The sequence below is a fragment of the Mauremys reevesii genome, linkage group 1, assembly GCF_016161935.1.
Source record: "Mauremys reevesii isolate NIE-2019 linkage group 1, ASM1616193v1, whole genome shotgun sequence".
NCBI classification, from domain to species: domain Eukaryota; kingdom Metazoa; phylum Chordata; order Testudines; family Geoemydidae; genus Mauremys; species Mauremys reevesii.
In genome coordinates, this window is record NC_052623.1 from 114,829,651 (window position 1) to 114,851,129 (window position 21,479).

Consider the following 21,479-nt stretch of genomic DNA (forward strand, 5'->3'; position numbering starts at 1 on the left):
GCTCCTGTAACTCTTCCTGTGCCGGGGAGCCCTACCCATAGGAACTCTAACCCTAGCTCCAAGTACTCTAACAATTGGAACTCCAGCTCGAGGGAAGGGACCCTGCAGTGTTCCCTCTAATTTTTTTATGTTCATGTGCAGAATGAATTCTGTAATGTGCACCAACCTGGAGGTGATGTGTGACACAGGTCTGCGCTGGGGCTGGCAGGGAGCGGCGCCTCCCCGCCGCAGCAGGTCTGTGCTGGGGAGAGGCATCTCTCCCTGCTGCAGCCCTGAGCCCCTGCATGGGGCTTAGTAGGCAGCCACGCAGCTTAGAGGGAACTTAGGCAGGGAGCCCTACACACAGGATCCTTAACCCTAGATCCAAGTAGCCTACTCATAGGAACCCTAACCATAGCCCCAGGTACCCTATCCATAGAAACCCTAACCCTAGTTCCAAGCTGTGACCCGAGGTGCCTAGAGAAGCCCACACTGAAAATGCCAAGATCAGGGCAGGCTGCCAAAAGGAGAGCAGATTCTCCCCAAACTGGTGGTGAACACTGAAGTTAGATTCACCAACCGCCACAAACTGTGCTCCTGATCCCCCACACTGGTTATCAAGAGGCCAAAAAAAGAAAGAAATCACACAGCCCCTTTTATTGCATTCCAGTTCTCTGGCTCCCAATCAACACCCAGATCCAGTACAGTGAGAACTTATTTAAAACACTCTACTCACTATACAAAATGTTCTTCTGACCCCAAAGGACCAGCCACATTGGCTTCTCTCAATGGGTTCATTGTACAGCCGATTGCCCTTGATGGGCCATCCAACAGGCTAGATAGTGCTGGTGCCAATCTGTCTGGGGGAGTCACCCAGAAACACAGCACAAGTTTGAGATACCAATATACCATACCTATTTATAATTCCCGATACAAAATGATACATACATATAACAAGATGATCATACTTAGCAAATCATAACTTTTCCACTGATACCTTAACATGGCATATCTCGTAAGATTCACTGCCATTTTGTAATATTGGTACCAATAATATAAATGGTCACCATAATCCAAACAGTGTCACACAATACCCTGCCCATAGGAACCCTAACCCTGGGGTGGGGAGCCCTAACCACAAGAACCCTAACCCTAGCTCCAAGTACTGTACCAATAAGAATCCTAACCCTGGGGCAGGGAGCCCTACCCATAGGAACAATAACCGTAACTCCAAGTACCCTACCCGTAGGCGAGGAGCCCTACCTATAGGAACCCTATCCCTAGCACCAAATACCCTACCCATAGGACCCCTATCCCTCGCTCGAAGTACCCTATCTCAAGTGAGTAGCAGGCCCCAGAAGCAGTTGCTTTGTTAGTCTAGTACAGGAGTTCTCAAACTTCATTGCATCACAACCCCCTTCTGACAACAAAAATTACTACACGACCCTAGGAGGGGGGACCGAGATGTGAACCTGCCCGAGCCACACTGCCCTGGGTGGGGGAGCCAAAGCTCAAGATTTACTGCCCCAGGCCAGGGGCCTGTAACCTGAATCCCACCACTGAGGGCTGAAGCCCTCAGGCTGCAGCTTCAGTGCCGGGCAGTGGGGTTCGGGCTTGGGCTTCAGCCTTGGGCCCCAGCAAGTCTAACACCAGCCCTGGCAATCCCATTAAAATGGGGTATGACCCACTTTGGGGTCCTGACCCACAGTTCAGAACATTGTACCAGAGACACAAGGTGGGTGAGGTAATATCTTTTATTGAACCAGCTTCTATTGGAGAGTGTGAAAGTATGAGCCCTTTGCCTGAATCATATTAACAGGGTAAAATTGACTTCTCTTTTTCAATATGTATGAAGAAAGCCTGCAAGATTGCTGTGGCACATCTCAGTTATCAAGCAGCTATTCACAGTATTTATTTGGACAGAGAAAATTGAAACCTGGGGATCTCTACGAATAGCTGAATAAAAAGCATGGTGTTCATTGATTGCATTTTACTGATTGTTTACACGTGCAACTAGACTGTTGTGTTTATAGACCATATAACACTCTGATTTTCCTGCACTAGCAGAAATAGTAAGATATCTGCACTCTGAAGGATACAAGGGAATGTTTACATTTTGATGTGGAAAGATTTATTTGCTGGAAATAAAATCCAGAGGAGGTTTTAATTTTTTTTTTATTTTTATTTTAGTCTAAATTTTTGGCCAGATTTTGTCTCTTTAAATAAATTGCAATTACTTTCATATGCAAATACTCTGACTATTTTTAAACACCACTACTAGTGGTACTGAATATGCACTTGCATGCTTAGAGGGCCACACCTTGAGGCCAGGCTGCTTACTTCTATTCTCCAAAGCCGATGTGCTTAGTTGACTTTAGTAGAGCTGAAATTGGTGATTTTTTCCCCAAATATTTTCCCCCTGAAAATGTTCAATATTTCATGTCGTTTTGTGCCCTGAAATATCTTTATTCCAAATTTTAGAGTCTTTTCACTTTGAAACCTGGAAAGCACATACTCACAATTACCGAGCACTGAAAAAGTCACAGCCACCAAACCAAGACTGGAAGCGCTAGAGTGGCATTTTTCTTTGGTCCATTGTAGATGAGTCGAAAAAAAAATATACTGAGTCATTAACCCCTTCTCCCTGTCCCAGCTTTCCTCCTCCACAGGTGACCTAGGGGATAAGAGAGTGCATCCACACACGCACAGAGCTGTTTGATCACAGATCCACTTATCTATCATAAACTGAAGTGTCTTCTTCACTGGGCCCTAGCCCCGTCTCCCACACAAAAATGGTACACACCAAAAGCACAATAAACGGAGGCAAGAGGAACAGCAGGGACAGACAGATTTTTTCAGCCTGGTTTCCAACCAGGATCCCTTCTCATTGCTGAATTTACGCACAATGTTGTTTAATCTTACCTGCTTCCTTACACCGACCAGAACACGTGGTCTGAGCAACAGTGCTGGGGCAGAAGAGCCATCAGTAAGCCAGAGGGAGTGAGAAGGAGCTGAAGCCCATTTAGAAGGGATCCCATTAGACCTAGTCAGGGTGAAGAGTACGAGGATGGCTTAGCTCCCCTGTGGGCTATTTGAGCTCTACCTGCTATTCTAAAAGCCTCTTTTTCAGGAATCAGACCTAAAGAGGGAGAGTTAAGCAGGGACAGGCTCTTTCCTTGTTTAAAACATTAAAATCCACTTCATTACCCAGCTAGGCATCCGAGTCTCAGGGTTAGGAGTACAGCTGAAATGCATTCTTCTGGACCTTTACTTCCCCACGCTAAACTTCCTAAATAAATCTTTGCAGAGATGGTCACTAGTGCTCCTCTGCCCTGGGTCCTCCTGTCCCTTTTCACTCTGCACCTACCATTGTGTAATAAATGCAATAGCAGGCTTCTTACTGAGGTGTCACAAGCGTAGGAACAAACCAGTCTAATTCTGCTTTTTTTCTGAGTTTAATGAGTGCTTGTTTCTCTACTGGCCCTTCCAGATTGGTTTATGTTGGCCCTTGTACACAAAGGCTGGAGACTCCTGTGTAAGGATATAGACATGTAGCATAACTAGTGTGTATATATACCACAATAGGTGATTTCATTCTGAAAAGGATCTGCCACATATGTACAATCCCTTCTGATGCCCCTGAGCCCAACCTGCCATCCCCCTCACTGTTCTGAAGTCCCTCCCAAGCACGGCTTGTTTAGCCGATGGCTTTCATGTTGTGGTTTATTAAGGTTCCAAAATAGGAACTCGCAGGGAGCTGCTCTCATTTTCATTTCTGGTGCCAAACAGCATCCTATTGTGCTCCAAACATTTGGCCATGAGTTCTCCAGAAGGGATTTCTACAGATTCCCCATCACATGGCTCCCAGTGAGAAACAAAAACAAAAACCCACCGATCTGCAGAGAACAGCAGCAAAGTCACCATGACTCATTTGTTTTTTTAGGGCCCGCTCTTGAGGGATGCTGTGTATCCCCAACTCCCAGCCACTTCAGGGTGAGCTCTGGCACTTCTCAGGATCAAGCCATAAATTACCTCTTTAGAAGGTTCCTTGTGCTCCCAGACCCCTGCCACAGGGCTGGCTGCTCTGCCTGTAGTGTGTGAAAAGCAGAGTGCTTATCAAAGGAGAATCCCTAGTGACATCAAACCCAGTGTTGCAGGCAGGATCTTGACAGCATAAGGTAGCCTTGAATGGTCAGTGTCTTGGCGAAAGGGAAATATGAAAGAAAAGCAGGCACCAGATAAAGCATGAAAGAATAGAGGCAGAGAGAAGTTTCTCATATTCTCTTAATCCTCACATGTGCCTCACCCCCATCAGATTGGGGCCTGCATCATTCCCCTGGCCAGAATTTCCGATGCCTCCTAAGCACTGAATTTACCTTTTCATAGCTATCCTATTTTTATCTTTTTCTTCTTCTGCTTCTCCAGGTTGGAAAGCAGCACAGCCAGTTGCTTTGGAGCCTGCAAACCAGAAACACGAGAGAGACGCCATCAGTTTAGAAGCAGATCTACATGAAGAACTTCACATTACTGACAAAAAGAACAGGAGTACTTGTGGCACCTTAGAGACTAACAAATTTAGTTGAGCATAAGCTTTTGCGGGCTACAGCCCATTTCATCAGATGCATGCATGTAGCCCACGAAAGCTTATGCTCAAATACATTTGTTAGTCTCTAAGGTGCCACAAGTACTCCTGTTCTTTTTGCGGATACAGACTAACACGGCTGCTACTCTGAAATCTGACATTACTGACAGTCTAGTTTGGCTGCTGCCAATACAATGTGTGTGCTTTGTCACAGGTTAATGCTTTTCAGTTCCATTGCATTGCTTCTGACAAGTTCAAAATGCAGCAGCTATTTATTAATGTATGCCTCACATCATCTGGGGGAGGTAAAGAAGTATTATTCCCATTTTACTAGGATTCTCAACCCCAAAGTTCAAAAATTGTAAGTTACACCCCCAAAATCACAAGATTGACCCCAAAATCATGAGAATTTTTAAACAAGATTAAATCATGCTTTTTGGGTCTGTCCTCTGAAGTTTGAACTCCCTTGACCAGCCCCAATAGGTGTGTGACAGTTACAATGTTGCTAACCCTGCATGACAAAGTGGATGCTACCTGGCTCTGTTTTATTAGAGACCTGGTTCTATTCCCAGCTCTGCGTGAAGCGATCCTGTGCAAGATCTCAGGCTGTATCTTTACGGTGGAGTTAACACAAGTCATCTCCATTCCAGACACGCCTCCCAAGTTAGCCTAGCTCAAGTGAGAGTGTCCACGCTGCAAAACAACACTTGAGTTGTTGTAACCACACTGGTACTGCACTCACTCCGGTGTGGCATTAAGGTTTCTGGGGGCATATCCCATGGTTCTCAACACTGGAGCAAACTGAGCTGCTTTTTAAATTCTTTCTCAATGAATTGTGGGAAAACTTGCCTGTCTTTTCTGGAAACAAAGGGGGAATTGTGGGAAGGCATTGTAGGACTAGCAGCACTCAAGTGGATCTAGCCTGTATCCACTCTGCAGAGGGATCATGTTAGCAGCTTCTTGGGTCAGCCAACTCCCATTAAAAGTCCAGTACACTCATGCTAAGGGATTTTGTGTGTGGACGGGACAAGGACAAGCCCTCAGTTATCTATCAATAGGTGAATGATAGTTATCTCCCCCAAGGTAGCAGTGTGAGGCCCTGGTTAATGAAAAAGTTTGAGAAGGCCACAGAATATTAATAATTTCAGTGGAATCTATGGGACTAGAACTTATTTTTTCAGACTACAGGGCATTGTGTGGGGAGTCCCACGCTATCTTTTCCAAAATTGCATGAAGACAGGAGCTTGTCCTATTTTCATGAGTGCTTCGCAAGGAAGGCCCGCAATCACGATGCTTGAAATAAATTTGAGAACACCATTCTACAGGCTGTTCCCCTCCCTCCCGGCCTGCCCGCAAAAGGAAGCACAGAACCAATATTTAGAATAAGACACAGTCTGAGGTGCAGATCAAACTTCTGAAATATTCGCCTCACACTGTAATTGGTGCATAGATTTAAATACTTACTAGGCCCTGCAAAGTGAACAGTAGATTTTAGGTCACTTGTATTTTCATAGCACAAGTGATGCCACTTGAAAATTAACATTCTCCAAATTTCATTCCATTTAACATTGTGTAAACACCAAGAGGTTTGTCTTGCTACCATTAGAAATGGGGTAGTGACCATAAGTTGTATCACAAACCAGCACATTTACAAATTTGCAGAGGACCTTCAAGTGCTCAGAGAACAAGACCAGCACGTACTAAGAGCCCCACCTAGTGGCCAACTCGAGTATAAAGGGAAGGAGATACAACGGAGGAGCACGACTTGTAGGAAAATAACAGCTGCAGAATGACAGACTGAATAAAGTGACCCTCAGTGCAGCAGACCCGAAGAGCATCTCTGTGTAAGATCGAAAGCTTGTCTCTCTCACAACAGAAGTTAGTCCAATAAAAGATACTACCTCATCCACCTTGTCCCTCTAATATCCTGGGACCACCAACGCTGCATACTGTAAGCAAGTTATTTTCCAACCTTTCAGTTCTTAACCGTGTAACTCTAATTCCAATGTAGATTTTTTTTAATGGCATTTCTTAGGATTTTTTTAAATAATGAAAAAAGATGGAGATAAAAACATAGAAAATGGAAGCCTCACTTTCCAGGGTATTGAAGCTCTATTGATTTGCAACAAATTAGCAATAGAGCATGTAAATACGGAACTCTTTGGCTTGACATCACCAATATACCTTGGCCATCCCACTTTACTTGGTCTGCAAGAGACCCCGCTACCCCCACCCCAATTAATGTTGTGAGCTTCATTGCTCCTAAGGTGCATCAAAGGGGGACTTCTCCTGCAAACTTTACAAAGTGTGTAGCCTTCCCTCTATACCTGCAGTACACTGGTCATTATACAACTAAATCAGCAATATCTGCATGTGCAGTACAGCCTTCTTTAACTGAAAGCCATGGAAAGTACTGTGAGTGCACAGCATACGAAAGAGATGTATAGGTCAAGTCAAAAACAATTTCCACCAGAGTTTCAATGAAGGCTAATGCCATATAACTTTCTGCTCACACTTACTTTGTCTAAAGACAGAGGAGATGTGTGTGTGTGTGTGCAGGGCCGGCTCCAGACCCCAGCGCGCCAAGCAGGCGCGTGGGGTGGCATTGTCCCGGCAGGGCGGCATTTGGCTCTGGCGGACCTTCCGCAGGCATGCCTGCGGGAGGTCCACTGGAGCCCCGGGACGAGCGGACCTGCCGCAGGCATGACTGCGGAGGGTCCCCTCTTCCCGCGGCTCCGCTTGAGCTCCCGCAGGCATGACTGCGGCGGGTGCGCTGGTCCCGCGGCTCGGACGGAGTTCCCGCAAGCATGCCTGCGGATGCTCCACCGGAGCCGCGGAACCAGCGCACCCGCCGCAGACACTTCTGCCCTGGCTGCGGGACCGGGGAAGGGCGGTGAGCGCGCCGCCCTGCTTGGGGCGGCGTAATTTCTAGAGCCGCCCCTGTGTGTGGGGGGGTGGGAAGTGGGCACATGAGGTCACGTGACCCCTCAGAGTTGCTGCTTGGCTTGTACTGAGCATACTCAGTAACATCTGCTGAAGCCACTGTCCTCACTCTGCACTGCCTCCCCCCGACATTGGCAGATATGGGTCGTCTCTGGCTAAAGAACAGTTCAAAAAGTGATCACAACACTTCATAGTGGGGAAGAGTACTCCCCTGACCCCCATACTCAAAAATAACTGACTCATGCTTTTTCAAACTCCCTCTTACCTTCCCCAGAACCACACATAAATTCACCTTCAGGTAAAGCCAAGCCTGAAAAATGTCAGCCTCGAAGATGGAAGTATCCAGAAGTTATGTGAGGCTGAAAACAAGGCTAGAATGGGAACTCCTTGTCTTATGCAACTTTAGTGTCTGCTGTTGCTCCCACTAGAATACACTTATTTATTAGTCTTAAAAATTGGTTAAATAAGTACAGGGAAAATAAAATAGTTAAAGAATGACCTAATCTTTCAAAATTCAAAAATATGCCAAAGAAATACCACCCCAGCTATGGCTAACTACATGCAAAGTAAAAACAACTCTTATCAGACTTGCAGGCTCAGACTCCTACTGCATGTATCTGGGTTAGGATGACTGGATCTTCCACCCTTAGATCCCTCTATTCAGCCCATAGCCTATGAGCCAAGGCAATTCACCTCTACCCCAGCCAGATTCTAGGCAGGCCCCATTCTTGCTCTGCTAGTCGACAATCCCAACCAAAAGATGCATTCCATGCCTGTATCCCTGGCTCCCAGGAAGAGGCTGGGCAGGGCGCCAGACATTCCATTGCATCTTCCAGAGTAAATACTGTGGGTTTCCACCTCATTCGAGGCTGAGAGAGTTGGGGGGAAATTATAACATATGGAAGAGTTACAAGCCAGCTTTAAGATCAGTGAGGGCTGGTCTGGCTACTAAGGTTCCAGAACTGTGCTCCTGTGTGAAAACACAGTTATAGTTATTGGCACTAAAAGAGGAGGGCAGGGGTGGGGGAGGGATTATTTGAGGAATAAAAAATTCCTGTGATACTGGACTTTTTGTTTTAACTGTCTTCATGACTTATGGTGGACCTCTGCATCTCCACCAGCTTGTGATTTGTCCTATAATATATTCATGATAAAACAAGCCCAAGAAGAACACACCTCATCATCATTTTTCATTAGCCTTTCCCTCTAATGTTTTGCATGAAGGTTAAAATGTTTTCCATACTTGAGTTCAGCTGGTTCTTCCTCTTCTTCCGATTGTTTCTCCTCTGTCAAGAAGTGTTCAGTTATCTGAACCACAAAAAATGTTTACAAACAGGAATTTCTTGACTAAATACTTGGATCTAACAACATGCAGCAAATCTTAAAAGTGCGGCTCTACTCCAGAAAGTACTATGAAAATGGCATCTTTCAGTTAACAAGTCTGCTCCCTGTGTTACTTCTACTTCCTTTCCTGACGAGGCTCCAGTACAGAAAAGCACTTAAGCATGTGTAACTTTAAGCCGTGAATAATTCCCATTGAACGCCCTCCAGTTCTGAATATCCTTTCGGGATGGGGTGACCAGTACTGCACGCAGTATTCCAGGTGAGGCTGTGCCACTGATTTAGGGAAAGGCATTATAATGTTTTCAGTATTATTCTCCATCACATTCTTTATGCAGCCTAACAACTTGTTAGCATTTTTGACCACAGCTGTGCACTGAGCAGAGGTTTTCATTGGGATATCTACAATGATCCTCAGGTTCCTTTCCTGAACTGATAATTTAGACCTTCATAAGGTGTACAAGTAGCTTAAATTTTTCCTTCCAACATGCATTACTTTGGATACAATGATACTGAATTTCATTTGTTGGTGTGTTGCCCATTCACCTAGCATGTTTAGAGCTCTCTGAAGTTCCTCACAGTTCTCTCTGGTAATGACTAACCTAGAGAATTTTGCGTCATCTGCAAATTTTGCTATGTCGCTACTCATCCTGCTTTCCACTCAGTAATAAATATATTGAACACCACAGGAGCTAATACAGAATGTTGAGACACCCTGCTGGTAATCTTACTCTTGGCTTTCTGCCTCCCAGCCAGTCATTGATCCATGACAGTACTTTGCCTCTCTCCCAATGACTACTTAGCTTCATTAGGAGCCACTTGTGAGGGACCTTCTTGAAGGTCTTTTTGAAATCAAAATAAATTGTCAACTGGTTCTCCTTTTGTGGCCCTAATAACACATCAGTGCCAGAGGGCAAGGGATTGCCCGACATGGAGCAATGAGCCTCAGCTGACCTGACCAGCTCAGGGTACCCCAACTCACTGTTGGCATAATATGTGTGTAAAAGGTGTCATGTAAGGTACAGTAGAATCTCAGAGTTACAAACTGACCAGTCAACCACACCCCTCTTTTGGAACCAGAAGTGCACAATCAGGAAGCAGCAGAGACAAAAAATAAAATTAAAAAAGCAAATACAGTACAGTACTGTGTTAAACATAAACTACTAAAAAAAACAAAGGGAAAGTTTAAAAAAAGATTTGACAAGGTAAGGAAAGGTAAGGTAGCATTTTTCTTTTGCATAGTACAGTTTCAAAGCTAATCAATGTTCAGCTGTAAACTTTTAAAAGAAGAACCATAACATTTTGTTCAGCATTACACACTTTTCAGAGTTATGAACAAACTTCATTCCCGAGGTGTTTGGAACTCTGCGGTTCTACTGTATCATATGTTAAGTGGCAACACAGTGGTCACCAATATTATTAGGTGGTCATGGGTGGCCGGTGATCTGGCCGCCCAGGGAGCTTAACTTCCAGCCCCTCCCCTTGTGCCCGAGGTCCCTCCCCTCCCCCACAGGAGCCCACAGCACCCCTACCCTGGCCCCCCAGCCCTGGTGCACCACAGCCTCAGTGCCCACAGCCCCTGGGCCGCATGGTCACTGTGCCCCCAGCCCTGGTGCTGCAGGTGACCAGGCAGCGCGGTCACTGTGCCCCCAGCCCCAGGACTGCAGGTGGCCAGGCAGTGCGGTCACTGTGCCCCCAGCCCCGGGGCTCTGGGTGTCTGTCAGCGCAGTTGCCACAGCGCCAGCCCCGGGTGGCCGGGCAGCATGGTCACCACGGCCTCAGCGCCGGTGCTCAGGTGGCTGAGCAGCACAGCCGGCGTATCCTCAGCCCTAGTACTCTGGGCAGCCCCCAGTCCCAGTGCTTGGGCGGCCAGCGCAGCGCAGCTCCAGCCGCCCCGAGTCCCTGCTGGAAGTACGGTTGCCTGGGGGTGGGGCCACGGTAGGCTGTTTGGGGAGGCACAGCCTATGATACCTGCCGCCTATGTAGGTGGTGTATGTATGTGTGTTATATGAAAAATTATAAAGGTGTGCTGGAAATATATTCTTAAAAGGTGTTTGGCAGGCAAGGCTGAGGTCACTTCTTTCTAGACAAGGTATGTGGTTCTGCCTGCTTGAATGTGTCTCCAATGTAAATTGAGCAAGGAGAGACAATGAAATGACGTTTACATGAAAGGCAGAACAAAGCCATCAGGCAAACCAGAGTGGAGGATTTGTAGTGTCTAGCAACGCTCCCAGGCTTATCTTGTAAAGTGTTGTGCGGGTTTCCTTTGGGGATGAGGACTGATCGATCACTCCATATCTGACCTCTCTGTGAAAAGACAAGCCTGGGAGCTTAAATTCATAACTTTGCTAGATGCTAAAAATCATGGTCTGAATAAAGATGCTGGATTTATGATTTATTACAACAATCTGCAACCCACTAACCCACCTTGTTTTCCTGTGACACCCCTCCCCGCCAGTGTAGACCAGCCCCCAGAGTACCTTTCCCAGACCTGAAGAAAAGCTCTAGAAGTGTGTCTCTCTCACCAACAGAAGTTGGTCCAATAAAAGATATTACCTCACCCACTTTGTCTCTCTAATATCCTGGGGCTGACATGGCAACACGACCACTTGCTCTTGTTTTGTTACACAACCATCTCAGTTCAGCATTTCAAATGGAAGAGTGAAATCCTATGCCAAACTAACAGGCTGGTGCTGTGTACTGTCTCTTTAAAGACGCAGTAAACTTGAAAGGGTTTTGTGAGTGTTCCAGGGAGAGGGATTGGACACTGCAGGGCAGACTGTTTTGGGGAGACTCGGGTCTGGAAGGGCTGTTGGGGTCACCCTGCAAGGAGTAACCAAGCGGAAGCCAGCTTGAAGCCACTATACTGTTGGTGGCAGGGCTCTAAGCTAAGGCTGCATTGCACAGAAACACCCAAGGTTACAGGGCAGGTGGTGACACAATCCCTTACTGACCCAGGCTGAAACCCAAAGCGTCACACCTTTATCCACTACTTTACTGATGTGTTCAAAGAATTCTAAGAGATTAGTGAGACGTGATTTTCCTTTGCTGCATTTGTGCGGGTTAGACCCTATCAGATCACAGTCTTTCATATATTTTGTTATTCTCTTTTAATTGTCGATTCAACCAATTTGCCAGGTACAGATGTAAGACTTACAAGTCTATCATTCTCTGAATCACCTTACTGTATTTCTGTAATGAAAGAAGGAACTGCACTTGGCCTCATTGGATAATACACATGCTTTATCTTGTTAATAACAGTAAACACCTTACATTTTTATAAGGCCTTCCATTCAATGAATTTCAGTGCACTTTAAAAACCTCAGTATTAAAACATACACCACCTGTCTGAGGTAAGGATGTATTCAGGCCATCACACTTATGAGGAAACTGAAACACAGAGAGGTAGCAGGCAGCTTATAGCTTATCTGGAAACAGAAGGAGAACTCTATATTCCATGCTGCTTTTCACTCTCACACCTGCCCCTTCTGGGGAAATGATGCTTTAAATAAGATAAAATCCTGTGCATTCAGGCCTGGTGGTTTTATTTTCTTACCTCATCAACTTCGTCTCTTAGGTCAATTTCCACAAAAGTAGACAGGTCTTTCTAGGAGAGAGGAGTGAGTAGAAGACAATGAAGTGTTAAGTGAATTGAAAATCTTTAAAAAAAAATGAAAATGAGGAGAAAAAGAAAGAAAACAAGAATTAACATATGGTAAAACCTAGTAAATGACTACCTAAGGCACTGGCCAAAATTGGGTATCTAGCAGAGGTTTCATAATTATTTATACCACACTCATCACTGTGGTATCTGAACATCTAAATTAAGATTCAACAGTATTGTATTGGGAGCCTTCTGAATACTTTAATATGGTTTCTACAGCCAGGGCCCACCTTCTGGAGGTGATTCTCAGTGAAGATTTCACTGTAAATATATTTTTAACTATGTTTAATTTTTTCTTTACATGCCTGCCTAGACTTGAGTTCAGAGATCGCTGCTTCTCTGTTGGAGTTGGTGACGTTACTAATACCTAATAAGCCACACAGGGAGCATTCAGAAAAGGCAACTCCTTATCCCATTGTACATAACTGTTGTGTCTTCAGCTATTTCTTTTTCAATAGAGAACCTTGAACTCAGGTCTTGCCAGGGAGAGAGTCTTTCACAGGTCACTAATGTTCTCAAGTCACCTGATTTGGGCCATCCTGAGGATATACCAACTTTCTACACCCATGTGGGAAAACAGACTTTATAAAATAGCAGAAGATGCTCCTGTCGAGTCTGCTGTTGCTTTAAGCCCAACATGGAGAAAGAAGAGGGCATGCTGCTGCAGCCCTTACCCAAGCAAATAAGCTCCATTTATAGACAACAGTAGGACTGAGTCATATGTCTGGCCTTCAGGGTAGATACACAACTGAGCTTTCCTTTGAGCAGAGCAATGGGAAAGGCTCTGACACTAATCCAAAGCTCTGCACTAGAGTTTAACGAAAACAACAGGTAACGATCATCAGATTGAAACTGAATGCTCTTTATAATGGGTCACACATATTCCTCTGAAAGTAACTTCATTCCAACAAGAAAACCCTTTCTAACTTCCCCCCACCTTCTTCTCACCGGAGTCTTCATCTTACAGTCACCTCCACATTTGCTTGGCTGAATGATGAGCAGTTTGTTGAATTACAGTTACTTGCCTGTACCTCCAGGAGAACTTCTTCCACTTTTAAATTTTCTGTCTGTGCTTCCTATAGGTTTAAAAGGAGAGGGGACAGTTTGTAAGTGAAAGTAGAACAATTAGAAAGACTGTTTTGTGCTTTTTAAATTCATGTTTCCTGACCAATTGCTCAGCCGTGCCTACTCTAATGCCGTATTCTTCTTGACCACAGTCTCCATCCTTATCTTCCTCTTTGTCATCATCCCCTTTCTTATTCAGCTCCACCTGGCTGCACATAAAGACATATGTACACATTAACAACCCACTGGAGTTTGACTAAAATATTCAACTCACCAACATTTCCTATAGTTTTGCTATCTAGCACAATGGCCTGATTTCCAGAAATGCTGAGCACATGCAGCTCCCACTGATTTCAATGGCGTTACACATTTTTAAATGAACTGCACAATGTGACTTTCAAGTGTGAGCTGGCCAGAGAGGTGCCCCTCAGCCTGACTCCAGCTTGGGGACAGAGTTCCATCCACCCCAGTGGCTCCCGTACAATGTCTGTGTGGTCTTGCTTTACCCAGGCTATGAGATTTTTCATCCTGGGAACTGAGCAGGCTGTCCATGGTTTTAAAGCCAAGTGCCTATTTCCAATTCATACCTACAAAGCCCAGGTTCTACTAGCACCTAGGAAAGGCAAACCTACTTCCATCTTATTTTGATGTTTAGTGGTTGCTTACCAGTCCTCTACTTCACTTTTTGTCCTCTCTTCTGAATTCCCAGCTTCTAAAAAGGAAAGAGCTCTTTAGCAGTTTCCTTCAGACACCAAAATAACATCTTAACCAGGTCTAACTTCCCTCTACCTAAGGACATTTTTTATTTCCCACCTTTTGCTGTTCTAGTGAGAATTGCTGCATGCTTCCCCCCCTCCACCTTTAATTACATTCACCGCCCTCCTATTTCCTTACTTGCTGCCCCATTCCATGAATTTTCAGGATGGCAGCAGCCGCTGCTGTTGTTCGTGCCTTTGGATGGTGTCTTCACAGTGCTGCTCTAGCTTGGGTTGGGGTTTGGATACCTGAGCACAAGTTTCCCCCAGTGTCACAGCATTTCAGCTCCGCTCAGTCCTTGGACAGAGCTGGTAAGAATAGTGATGCCAGACCAGCCCTCTCGACTCACACAACACTGCCCCTTGCTCTAAGCCTTTTGGGCCAACCTCTGCACTCCTGCAGGCTTCCACCTAGCATCAGAGATGGGGAGGTCCCAAAGTGCAACCTGTAGAAGGCCGGTCCCAGGTGAACTTGTTTCATTTCAGGCCTCCCCTGTGAAGTAACCAGCAGGATGACAATGACACTGGGGAAAACCTGTGCTCAGGTATCCAAACCCCTACCCAAGCTAAAGCAGCAGTAGTAGTATTAAGACATCATCTGAAAACTTGAACAGCAGCAGAGGCTGCTGCCATCCTGAAAAGTCATGGAATGGGGCAGCAAGAAAGCCAATAGAAAGTAGATGGAGGCATTTAAAAGACAGGAAGAAAAAGAAAATGTTATGGAGAGAAAGAAAAGTAAAACCAGAACAAAGCCACAGTACGTAACGTTAAGGTTAGCAAATTCCTTACCCTGTTCCTACTGCACTTCTCTGGCAGAAAAAAATAAGTGTTAAAGAAGGGTAAGGTGCCAATTATAGTTCTTCTGGGAAGAATAGAGAGCAGTGTCTCCTCTGACACTGCATTGGATGTTATCCAGTTCAAATGGACCCATTAACTGGGGGTGTCGGGGGGCATAGATTTAAGATGAGGCAGTTCTCATTACTTTTGCAGAAGACAAAAGCATGAATGTCAGGAACACCTCTTGATACGAAAAAAAATAAAATAAAGACCACAAAGCTCTTCAGATATTGAATTCCAGAATGGCTGTACCCTGGGCAAAGCCACACTCCCAGCTTCTCTCGGTCCCTGCAGGTTTGTGGTAGCTTTTTCTTGTTTGTTTGCTTGCTTGTTTAAGGACACATTTTGTGTTCTTGCAAATAACTGCAGACACAGAAGGGTGCTTGCAAAGTTTTTGAGGGCAAGTTGTGCCCTCAGGTGAGGAGCCAGGCTTATGAAGTTGTAGGACTTTGCTATATTCCATCTCCCTGACAAAGAGCTTTGAGGGAGCTATTTGCAGGAGTTACTTATATTTTGTTTTAAAGGTAAGAACGCTCTGAGAAGTACAGTGGCTGAGAGGCCATACAGCAGCTAGGCTGCCTGAATAATGCCATGATCCCTAACAGTCAAAAATATTGCACACAGTGTCATTGAGGCTGGTCTCTTCTGAGACGTTTACATGCATCCATTTAAGGTTCGTCTGAAGTTGCTCACCAGTGGCGTCATGGCATGGTTGTCTCAAGAGGCCTCCTTGCAAGTACAATATTTGATAGGAACAGACAGAGATTTTCCAGTAAATATCAACTTTAGAAGGCCTGCTGGTACAAAAACTGGGTTATTCATTAAGAGCAGGCTATGCTTCGTTGGGAATATCCCTGATTTCTCTAGTGCTTGGCTAGTGAGAACATCCAGATCTCGAGGCTAATTTCTCTTTAATTTGGGCGATTTCACGTGACAGGAGAATTGCAGATTTTTTGTCAGCTAGACGAGCTGCGCTGAACGTGGCAAGTATATGGAAATCGGGTAAGAATGATGAAATTCTAGTGAGGAGGCCACCAAAGTCAGGGCTGGCTCTAGGTTTTTTGCCCCCCCCAGTGCCCTCCCCCACCCGTCCCCCCTGCCGCCCCAATACTGGGCTCTCCTCCCCACCCCATTCCACCTGCAGCCCCTGCCATCCCAGCCCTGGGCTCCCCGCTCGCCTCCAGCTGGTCCGACGCTGGCAGGGTTGGGGTAAGCTGCAAGGATCCCGGGCCGTGCCTCAGCCCAGGGTCCCTCCAGCCAGGGCTTCCGCCTCCAGGACCGGCCGGGACCTAGGAGGGCAGAGCCGGGGGACTGCCCTGGCAGGGGGCTGAGGAGCCGGGGCAGGGTAGCCCCAGAGGGAGCAGAGCCCTGGATAGCGGGACGTGGGCCATGCACAGCAGCACCCCACCCTCTATGGCTCTGCTGCTGCTGCTGCTTCTGGCCACCCTGCCGCAGTCCCTGGGCATCTCGGACCGCTTCGCTCAGCCCCGGCTGTGGCGCTGGGGCGGGGGGGCGGCTGACCTGCAACACCTGCAGGTGGCTCCATGTGCCCCAATGGGGGGGCCCCTAGCCCAAATGTCCCCCGCTCGGAGCCTGCCCGGCCCAGCCACAAGGTGCGGGCACTGCTCCCCCGCGGCGCGAACCGCAGCAGCCCCAGGTCACCCCACACACGACGTGCTGCTGCTGCCAGGGCTGGCTCTAGACTTTTGCTGCCAGAAAAAAAAAAAAAAGGTGGCCGGAATGCTGCCCCTGAAAATGTGCCGCCCCAAGCACGTGCTTGGTTTGCTGGTGCCTAGAGTCGGCACTGCCAAAGTGATCACTATATTGCTAGATATAGATGATAAATAATGAGTGGATACTGTAGCTGTAGAGGTTGAAATTTATTTTTAGAATTATGGGTTTCAATAAGGTCACCCTACAGAGCAGTGTGTGTATAAGAGGTCTTTGCCCTGAGCAGGGCAGCTGCTGACACTAGCAGCATTTAACTAGCATGAGGTTAGAAGCTTCTGGCATCAATTGAATCTCAGTACTTGGTCAGGGCAAAATTAATCATATTCAGACCTGCTGTAAGCAAGGTACAACTCAGCTGAAGTCCATGGAGTTGCATTTCCTTGTAGCAGGGACGATTGATTCCAGTCCATTGTGTTTAAAAGGCTTGTTTCTCATATCCTCTCTCTTCTAATCAGGGAAATCTCATCGTTTCCATGACAATAGCCTGATGTCATGGCTACAGGAATATGACTTTTGGGCAGGACTGAAAGGAGGAATAGTCGCTGGGTTCCAACAAAGAAAACAAAACACAATTAATCCCTTCAATTTGTAAGGAGGCTTTGTCATTTGGGGATTTGCCTTGATGATGATGTTGATGATGAATAAGAACACAGAAAACCTTGTTAAAAGGAGATACAAATTCTTTCATTGTGGTTTTTTTTGTGCACATTTTTTTAAACCAATGTAACTGTCCGTTACATTTCCTTACACATCATCCATAGAATTCTTTTCCTCCTTTACTCTCTTCAGCAAAATTCTCTGCAGGTATAAAATTATCACAATTTTAGCGTTGTGGAAATCCTTCCACCTGCAAAGGAATGCTCTATATACTTCAAAATCAGTGTGCCAGTAAGAGAGAGACAAGGTGGGTGAGGTAATATCTTCTATTGGACCAGCTACTGGTGGGGAAAGAGAGAAGCTTTCAAGCTACACAGAGCTTTTCTTCAGGTCAGTATCCTGGGACCAACACAGTTACACCAATACTGCCTTGTTAACAGAAATTCAAATACCTAAGATCAATTAATGCTTGTTTGTAACACTGTGCATCTAAGATTCTGGTGCCACCAGTGCAAAGAGCTACATTTTTATTATGAGAGATGGAGGCCAACTATGCAAATTTCCAGGCCAACGTCACCAGGGTTTCCCAAAGGCTTACTGCTAATTGGGTAATTAGAGCTGTGAAAAAGCTTTTGGCTAAACACAGGAATAATCCAAAAATATTTGATCACACATATCGTAGTTTTTTAAAACTTAAGCATGCTCATAACCTCAGGCAAATTAATGCAAAATCTATTTTCTATCATTTGCCTGAGGTCAAGAGAAGAGCTGAGTGAATGATTGAGCTTTCAGTGGCCAAAATGAAAAACTGATAAAATTTGATTTTGGATTTGATGAAGTCTTCCCCGCCCCTCCCCCCGTTTTTTAAAATTGTTTAATTCTCAGGTGAGGGGGGTTGGTTTTGTCCATTTACACCCTTTTTTCTTTTGCAAAATGAAATACTTTTACTTTTTTTTGTATTCACTGAATTCACAAATGGTTTCAGTCGACCCAAACCTGCTTTTTTCAGCAAATAAACTATTTGAAAAATTTGACCCGGCTCTTCTCAGGAGAGTGTAAAACAGTCTTAAAATTCAGTCACCATTGCCACTATCTCCATCCAGGGTCCATATCTCTGGAATGCTGCATAGGTGCTGGAACTAGGGGTCTTGGGGGTGCAGCAGCACCCCCTGGCTTGAAGGGCCTTCCCTCGTATCCACGGTTTACAGTTTGGTTCAATGGCTCCCAGAACCCTCACTATACAAATTGCTCCTCCATCCCTGGAATGCCGTTGTCCATAACATTCACCAGATGTGTGTGCGCGTGGTACCCATCCTTCTAAATGAGACTCAAAACTGCTTGAATTTGTTGTGAGGTTATTTCTTTATAGTTCATAGATTCATTACATTTAGCCTAGGTTGTTGGTGGATCTTTAAATTTTGTCTCATATTTATTTGGTTAACTGACCTATTTATGTTGACTCTGTTGGTAATTCTGTTAAGGGCAGACAACTTTGGGCATAATAATCAATACATAATGATAATATTTAACATTGCAAATCTTTAGAGTGCTGTACAAATATTTGATAAATCGTATAAGATGGGTATTATCCTCATTTAATGAATAGAGAGAGAAGCTGACAATTCAGTTCTCGCACTCACCAGTGTAAATCAGGAGTAGCTCCTGATTTACACTGGTGAGTGCATGAACTCACTAAAACAGTGTGAAAGGAGAATATGCAATTTGCCCAGACACACATCAACTGTATGTCAGAGCTGAGAAGAGAATATATGAGTGCTTGGCTTTCTGTCCTGTGATTATGCTACTAGACCATGCTGCATCTATGCCATCAATAAGAGTGTACAATTATTATTCATTCAGCCACTAGTCTCTTCCAGTCACTGTTTGCATGGCACAACTGCAGAATTGAGCAGTTTGGGAATACCCCAGTCAAACATAAGTAAGTCTTCATCTTAATGCCCATTTTACATTATTTTAATTCACATACAATGTAATTACTTGCTAGCTCAGGACAAGAAATATATTTGTTAACCAAAATCTTTCAGTCTGTCTTCAGCTGTAATGAAATCAGAAGGTGCCTCATGTAGAGAATTCACTTCTAAATGTTCCAAAGTCATCCCATAGCATTACTATTCTCCCAAGACTTTAGGAGCCATGGATGCAAGCAGGCACAGGCTGTAGCCTACAATTTTACTTATTTCCTGACTCCATCACATTTCTTATGGTGACTGACAAGGTTTTTATATTCTTCACATAGTCACACGCTTCTGATGGATCCCTCCGTAACTGCACCTGCTGTGTTAGCAAATTGAAACAACTTCCTAGAGACATTAAGAGAATACTGCAGACAAGGGTAGGGAACAAGTAATCACACCAAAGGAATGTAGACGTCAGGTAGCTATGCCCTGCAAGCAGCCCTCCCTTCCCCAAATAAGTCTCTTAGTAAAGAGCTCTGTTTTTCAGATGGACATGATTTCTTACCAACTTCTTGCAGGGTCTTCTCAATCAGGCTGGTGAGCTCAGACTTCAGTGGGAGGCCACTGACACTTTTACTTCTGTAAAGATCAGATGTTTCTGTGAGGACTCTCTGGACGCCAGGTGCTATTTTTGATAGCTGGACCCCCTTCATGTATCTCTTGTGTGATGAGCTGACATCCTTTTCCATGGTAAGATTTTATGGGGAGAAGTCCCAAGACCTTAAAAATTACCAGGCAAGAGCTAGCTTGCAAGATTCTCACTTGATGTACTTACTTGGTGTGTGTGTGGCATTTAGTACTCCTGATGTTAGAGATCTTTGTGACATCATAAGCACCATCAGAACATCATAGCAGTGACATTTAAAGACCCCGACAGAGTTTATTTAATCACTGAAGCAGCTGCGCTCCAGACATACTCCACAAATTCAGTGTACACATTTTCAAAAGAAGTGCCAGGATTTTAAACCTCAGCTAAAACCCTGTTGGCAAACCTGGAAAGTCCCTTAAGAAGTCCTGTTTCTCTAGTGTGAAGTTTTACAGACAAATGTGCCAGATAAATCCATTTCAAACTTTCCTTTTTGGAATGTGAAGCAATGTGTTCCCGCCTGCCTGTTTGGCCTGGAAGGGATCCAGTAGGGGGCCTTTTAAATTCCTTTATGAAAACAGATTTTTCTAGTGCACTGAACATTGCCCCTAGAAATGGGTTGCAATGTTCTTGACTCCAATAATCCAAAGAGTTAATAGCCTGGATTGTGAATATTATTACTTTGTTTTCTACTTAAAATTATTTGCATCTTTGAGCAGGAATATTGGACCCGGGAGAGGAAAGATGACAAGATCACCACATCCACAGACTGTTCTAGAGTTTATTTTTAATCCCGGGCAATTAAGAATGAAAGGTACCCACAGACTTTTCCCATTCATGGTGCTTTTCTGTCTGACAATCAGGTTAGTCAAGTGAGTATTTGGGGCCTATACTAAACTCACTACAAGGAGTAGCCAAAAGCTAGTTGCTAGTGTCACAGAATTTCATAACTGGTGCTCTTGCATAGTTGTTTTGCAGGCAAAGTGCAGCTTTGAAGGTTAATATTAGTTCAACACTTACATGGTAGTAAGAATCTAAAATAACTTGAGTTTTGTTTCCAGGTGTGTCCAACAAGTATACAGTGAAATATGGAGAGCATTATTTGAGGCGGAGGACCACAGGAGAAATGCATTTCAAGGACTAGAAAGAACCAGCATCAAAATCACTGGCTGACATTGTCTCATTTGCATTTGGTTAGAACACATCCATTGTTTGGCCTAACAGAGTGTTCTAGAATTCAAGGACTCTAGACACTGTCCAGTCTAAGAATTTGCGAGTTGGAAAGGGATGTAAGAAAATTCAAACTTGGGAACTGGAACAAAGGTTTAAATTGTATTCTAAGTTAGCTCTAGGAAAGCAAGAGCTGATCCTTAACTAAAATGTAGATTAGTGCTGGATTTCTGTGGGTCAGGATAAAGGTCTC

The 21,479-nt window shown here is 44.9% G+C and overlaps 1 protein-coding gene across 12 annotated transcripts; it reads right to left on the reverse strand.

The window, feature by feature from the left end:
• Positions 1-2,523: 2,523 nt before the first annotated feature.
• C1H13orf46 (chromosome 1 C13orf46 homolog) lies at positions 2,524-20,264 on the reverse strand. Of its 12 annotated transcripts, none has more exons than XR_005586666.1 (9): positions 19,976-20,264; positions 14,241-14,286; positions 13,678-13,783; positions 13,535-13,585; positions 12,402-12,452; positions 8,748-8,812; positions 4,356-4,437; positions 4,012-4,178; positions 3,165-3,510 (listed from the first exon to the last, which is right to left on the reverse strand). XR_005586666.1 is itself a non-coding variant. In XM_039496297.1 (8 exons), the coding sequence occupies exons 1-7, from the start codon at positions 20,157-20,159 to the stop codon at positions 4,377-4,379; spliced, it is 564 nt and encodes a 187-aa protein (XP_039352231.1). In that variant the 5' UTR covers positions 20,160-20,264; the 3' UTR covers positions 2,524-2,653; positions 4,356-4,376. The 12 variants fall into 12 exon arrangements, 8 of the variants coding, with proteins under 8 accessions (XP_039352231.1, XP_039352292.1, XP_039352284.1 ...); XR_005586648.1 differs by having other exon boundaries at positions 3,167-3,510; positions 13,699-13,783; XR_005586647.1 differs by having other exon boundaries at positions 3,412-3,510; positions 4,012-4,067.
• Positions 20,265-21,479: the final 1,215 nt, after the last annotated feature.

Excerpts from the sequence above, each read along its gene's own strand:
- C1H13orf46 (XM_039496297.1), bottom strand. The coding sequence starts at position 20,159 with ATGGAAAAGGATGTCAGCTCATCACACAAGAGATACATGAAGGGGGTC. Across the intron at positions 14,287-19,975 it reads GAAGACCCTGCAAGAAGTTG|AAGCTGGGAATTCAGAAGAG; the intron begins GTAAGAAATCAT and ends TTTCCTTTTTAG. Across the intron at positions 13,586-13,677 it reads TAGGCACGGCTGAGCAATTG|GAAGCACAGACAGAAAATTT; the intron begins GTCAGGAAACAT and ends TTAAACCTATAG.